The 6,000-nt window shown below is 38.6% G+C and overlaps 1 protein-coding gene across 4 annotated transcripts in view; it reads right to left on the bottom strand.

Annotated features, from left to right (window-relative positions):
* Positions 1 to 3,056: 3,056 nt before the first annotated feature.
* LOC142042345 (ubiquitin-conjugating enzyme E2 E2) overlaps positions 3,057 to 6,000 on the bottom strand; it is a 220,313-nt gene continuing 217,369 nt past the window's right edge. For all 4 annotated transcript variants that reach the window (XM_075052189.1, XM_075052192.1, XM_075052201.1 and 1 more), the window contains exon 6: positions 3,057 to 3,800. In XM_075052189.1, coding sequence (XP_074908290.1) covers positions 3,703 to 3,800 — 98 coding nt within the window. In that variant the 3' untranslated portion in view covers positions 3,057 to 3,702. The remainder of the gene's footprint in view (positions 3,801 to 6,000) is intronic.

Below are 6,000 nucleotides of genomic sequence, written 5' to 3'. Positions count from 1 at the left end.
GCTGCACAGGGTAGCAGGGAAGAAGGGCTGCGAGCTGCTGCCCATTGCCTGGGCATGGGATATGACTGTGTATCCATCTGCAGCTCACAATAGGAAAACCTGAGGAAAGATCTTTGAAGGGGAATTATTCCTGCCTTATTCATGGCACAGCAGCTGGTTTTAATGGATTTTAACTGTTTGGCTGCGATCTCTCACAATGCATGTAATCAAAAGGGTTATGAGCTGCTAAAACTCACTCCTGGAGCAGTCTGGAAATGCTGTCTCTGGAAATACAGGATGGGTTTGGGTACCGTAATTTAAGCTACATTGTTCTGCAGTTTTCTGGGCAGGGAAATCAGCTGGTCAGTTGGACAGGGGGATATGAAGGACACTTAAATAATTCGTGTTTGGATAGTAATAATAGTTTGGAGAGTTCCCTGATTTCAGCTTCATCTGAGTTGAACTCAGAGTATGGGACATATAGCTGGGGTTACTGGAAATTAAATACTGTTTACCTGATATTGCAATTGAATCCAGAAAAGCTGTAAGATGCCTTTAAAGAACAAAACCAAGTTTCAGCATTTGTGTGTTCCTGAGAAAATACGGAGATTTGCTGAAGTGATGGCCTTTATATGCTGTTTTAGGACAACTGTATGCTATTGAATGTTTTACTATGTGTGAGTCATTTGAAAGACCTTCATACCCACTTGTAGGAGGGCAGCATGTGGGCTTCACCATCTAGAAGAAGTTAGAAAGATGGTTTGACATAAAAGAGGAAGCAGGAATCAGCTAAATTTGCATTGCATCTGAAGAGCAAAAGTGAGACAGAGTAATGTGCAATGTTTTCTCTATGTAGGAAAAAGAAAAAGAGAAAAAGAGACTATGCCACTATATTGTTGTTCAGTGGGGCTCTGCTGGCAAACTGAATTCTCTTGGGGATGGCTCATTTCTCCTCAGTGACAACAGCAGGTTTCAAATAACGCTTCGTATTTCCCAGGTTTCGCAGATGAAGAAAAGGAATTTATTGGGAGGCAAGTAGAGCAGATTTGCAAATAGAGGAGAATGTTTTATGGCCAGACTTGCAAACATTTGGCTCCTGCAGATGCCAGAAGAATCTGCATCTGCTTTAATCAACATGGGTTGATCCTTTCTGATTATTTCTTTGAGATCCCCATGGTTCTTAAGGCAGTAGTTTAATATTATCTAGGACAAAGTGACTGTTCAGCTTCACACAGAGGGCAACTTACCTGCAAATTCAAACTGCGCAGCTTTTGATTGGTAAGAAAGGCAAGTGAGAGCTGATGAACTGAGAATAGTCATTTATTAAGAATTCTGTGATTCCCCCTCCAAGGTACCTCAGCTGTCTTTCAGTTACGTCTTCATTAGAGATACCATAGGCTCTTCTGTTTATAATGTCTTCTTTATATTTTGGAAAAAAAAAATAGTAGGAATTAAAGACTTCTTTTTTCCAAGCAGGTTTAAAATGTACCTGGGAAATTACTGCATTTTGCTCGGATGAGTGTAAATAAAGGCTGCAGAGTGGCAGACACTTAAAGTAATTCATAAGAAATCTGAAATTGCCCATTAATTGCTGTCTCAGGGGATACAGGTCTTTTATGGCAGCAATAGCTTCAGCAGATGGGGTAAGAGGAGAAGTAATGCAGTCGCTGTACTGGGCAAGATGCAGTTGTTCTTTTTAATCCTTTTATCCCTTTGTTGTATTTTTACAGCAGGAAGGTTCCCTTCAGATGTGAAGGTACTTTGTGGCAAGTTGCATAGTGGAAGCAACTTCCAAAAGAAGCATGTGTAACAATTGTCCTGACAAGGTGTTCTGGCTCAGAGAAATCTGGTTTTGGGGTTTTGTTTTGTTTTATTTTTGAACTGTTATTGTTCTTTCGCATTGGTATTTAGGATCTGTTGGCCTCAAAATGTTGTATGGCCAGGCTTGTAAACAGTTGGCTTCTGCAGACACCAAAAGACTCTGTTTGCTTTGATTGAAAGAGACTGATTATTTCTTTGAGATCCCTGTGGTTCTTGGGGCAGTAGTTATATACCACCTACAACAAAGTCAACATTCAGCTTCTCTTCACACACAGAGGACAACTCACCAATAAATTCAAGCTGTATGTGTGTTCAGTTATTAGCAAATGGCTGAGAGAAAAACAAAACAGCCTGGAAATGCTGAGCAGCACAGTGGTTGGCGTAGAGGCCCTGTGGTGTCACCTTGACTGCTTTAGTTTTCAGGATGGTTGGAGTGTAATGGGATTGGGTCTCCCTGTATGTTTATACTGTCCCTATTGCAATATATCTTCTTTAAGATAAGATCTTCTTTAAACATAAGAGGCAAGGAGAGAGGGGAGAGGGCAGGCAAGCACTGTGTATAGCATCTGTAATGTTTAATTATATGAGACAGGGATTTTCCAATATGCCTTGCAACACAAAGAACATTCAGATATCAGCATCACACTATATATTTTCTAAATCACAACACCCACAGATTTCCTTAGCCAAGTAGAAGTTTTCCTCCTATGGCTGTGTATCTAAAATTAGCCTGAAGGTCAAATCTGAATAGTAATACTCTTGCCATTGAACGTGCTGGGAATGATTGGTGCAATGGGCTCAATTTTCCCATTGAAAACCTTCATTTATTTTTTTAAATAACAAACAGTTGCTTTTACAATTAAAGAGCTTGGAGAAAGGCAAAATGAGGCCGGCTGTATAAAATAAATAATCATCAATATTCCGCTTCCACTGCAAGGCTATTTTTATAGCCAACTATTTTACATGTAACAAGATGGATATAGTGAAGCCATAGTATAAAAGATGTAGCAAGAGGCTTCTGAATAGCTGACCTGAGCACCGGCATGTGAAATAAAGGCCTTAAAATTTGGAAGATGTTTGTATATGAAAGATACACACAATGAAGAAGTCTAAGTTAAGAAATGCATTGCTGAGAAGAAATGAATAGTTTAGGTCTAAAAATAGTTGCTTAACCTGGAGTTGTATTACGTGAGGACTATGCAGCCTATACTGCAAAAAGCACCGTCTTGCAAGAAGTGCATTTATCAGCCACAGTGTTTTATTGAGTGCTTTAATAATACAAGTGTACATCAACTGATCCACAGTCAAAAGTGGCAGGTCCCTAAGAAATTTACAAGCACTTTTCTTCTTTTAAGTAAATCAAAATACATATTAATTTGTTCAATGCAATAGCCTTTTGTGTGGGAAACAGAAGGCTAGTGATAAACACAGTCTTAGTAATGCACAGTGATTCTTGATTTTAAGCTTTTATACAAAACTTGTTCCCAGTAGCATGCACCCACCATTAAAGACTTCAGTACAAAAAAATAACCCTAAACACTACATTTAAGTAGAAACGAGATATAATTCTGAATTCATTTGTTTTCCCCAAAACCACATGAAAGAAAAAAAAACCCCACACATTAATACAAAGCTTTGTGACAAAGCTCTATACTATTACAGATCCAACATTCTTTGCACTGATAACCAAAATTCCCTGCCTACATTTGAGGGAAACAACTTTCAAGTTAACAGAACAAAAAACCCCAAAACAAATAAAAATAAAAATAAAACCAAAAGGAAAGGACAACCTTTTGTCACAAAATGGTTCAAAATTTAATAAAAAATAAGAATGAAGGGAAGGGCTATTGATGCACTTAGTGAATGTGCTTGCACAGGTCCAGCAAATCCTAGAGTAGGTTCCTATGTGGCATATCGCTTGGTCCACTGTCTGGCCATTCTGTCGTGCTCTGCTCTGTTAGTCATATACTGAGTGGCAATACTTCCAACCAGGGGGTCAGCTGGAAAGGAAACACAAACCGTGAAATACTCGTCAGCCTTGGAAGGATGAAAAAGCTATTCTTAGATCCACATTCATTCAGTTCTCTTAGGTTTAACTGTAAGAACAAGGTGCCTACATATACTAGTCCCATTTTGAAAGCATACAGGCAGAAAGGAAGAAGAGGATGGGAAGAAGTTGGCCGGCAATTAGCTATACATTTCTGGTAAACATAAAACTAAAACCATTTTCTAAAATTCTGCATCACAAACAGATGTCCCAATAATTTTATTTTGAGTTAAAAGTCACATTCAGGTGATAAGAATAAACATACTATGCCATTTATTTATGGTATTAGACTCCCGCAAATATCTATACTATCACCTAAGAAGAGGATGGGCTCTAACTATTATCAGGTTCTTTTTTTTTTTTTTAAAAAAATACTTTTAGTTTTAATGCATAAAAAAAGATAAGGAATTAGGACAGTAAGTACTATTTTCAAAGCAACAAAAGTTAATTCCAAACTTTGGGAATTGGTATTTAATTTATTAGATGTTTCTGAGCGTTCATATGGCCAGAATGCTGCATGATTTGGTCTGAATGTACAAATTACTTCACAAATAATTAATCAAAACCAATCAGCCCTCTAAGAAAAACAAACCAAGACAAGGCTTTCCTAGAACTGACTACATAATCAACATTTTTCTCTTTCAGACAACATTTTTCTCTTCTCAGAGAGATTTTCCCTTTTTTGGGGAAACCCATACTCTTGATATTTCTGCTGCAACAGTGAATTTCCTGAGGTTGTACCATGCAAGTTCAGCAGTACTGATACCATGTTTTTTCCTGACTTAGGACATACGAACATGAATTCTTCCGAAAGCCAGTTAATAATCAGCTTTGTAGTTGACTGAAGATGGTGCCATTGAACAATACGAATCTCGGCTTCCCCAGTACAGTCGTAATCTCAGTGTGGCATTTGCATTATTAACCACTGAAATTCCTGGGACTAGATGTCAGGCCTTCCGCAAAGCAGAGTAAATCTGGGCTTGTTTGTTTGTTTGTTGATAAGAGTTTATGGTAGGAGAAATACATTGGTTTAGCCAAAAATCAATTGGTTGGCTTACTGCCAACATTACTGAATATTGGTGAATAACATCTAACAAAAAAATCTTTTGCTTTGAAAGTATACCCTGTACTTTCAGGAAGAGCCTGTGATTTGAATCTTAATTTTGCGCCTTCTAAATTAGTAAGGCAAGTTATCACTATGACTGTGGTGTACTAAGTCCCCGTAGTCTCAGTCCTGCAAACACTTACTGCATATGCTTACCTTTAATATCTTAATATATCCAGAGGAGGTCACCGAGGCCTGGACTTTGCTATTTTTACATGCATGAGTGTCAAAGAAGCATATCTGATCTAAGATCCATTTAAAAAGTTTTCATACTAGAAAGTATATCACCTTTAACTCCTCAGCCAAGGAGAAGAACTATATAGGGGATTACCAGAAGGATTTTGTTCTGTGCAAAAAGAAGGCTAACAGTCTACGGGTGTTTAAGCAGCGTTTAAGTTGTTCATGGCTGGAATGAGGTTTGAGAAGCACTGTTGGGTAAATGGGGAACTTGGGGAATGAGAAAGGGCAAAATGTCTCTCAGCAAAAAATTTAGGGAGTAGCCACAGGGGAACCTTGTCATAGTGTAACGTAGCTCAGGGATGAATAAGCCTGACAGCACTGCTGTGAATTCCCACACCCTCCTTGGATGCAACACCACTGTGCGAAGAAACACTTTCACAGACACATGGAGAAATGGAGACTAAGGGCTGAAGTTGGAAGGAATCCTTGCAGCAAAATTTGATGAATGCGCTGGTTTTCATGCTGTTGAGGAAGGTGGGGTTTGGCCTCTGAGGCATCTGGCTGTGATGGGTTGCAAGAAAACCATGGCATTATCATCTGGAACGCAGCAAGTACTTAATGAGGTTTAGTGCGTATTTAAAGTGCTGCCGCTAAGATCTTTATAAACCCTTATGTGAGTCAGTGAAAAGTGATGTGCCGTAGTAAAGGTTTACCCAGTTCAAATCTGAAAGTCTTTTATGTGTGGGATGAATGTTTCTGTGAAAGTGTGTCTTTCACATTGAGAGCTGTAAATCAATTTCCTTGATATACTGAAAGGGTACTGAGGATCACATCATCATCACCAATCCTGGATGACAGATTACAATGT

The sequence above is a fragment of the Buteo buteo genome, chromosome 2 (genome assembly GCF_964188355.1).
Source record: "Buteo buteo chromosome 2, bButBut1.hap1.1, whole genome shotgun sequence".
In the NCBI taxonomy this organism is placed as follows: domain Eukaryota; kingdom Metazoa; phylum Chordata; class Aves; order Accipitriformes; family Accipitridae; genus Buteo; species Buteo buteo.
This window is presented reverse-complemented; position numbering and strand designations above follow the sequence as displayed.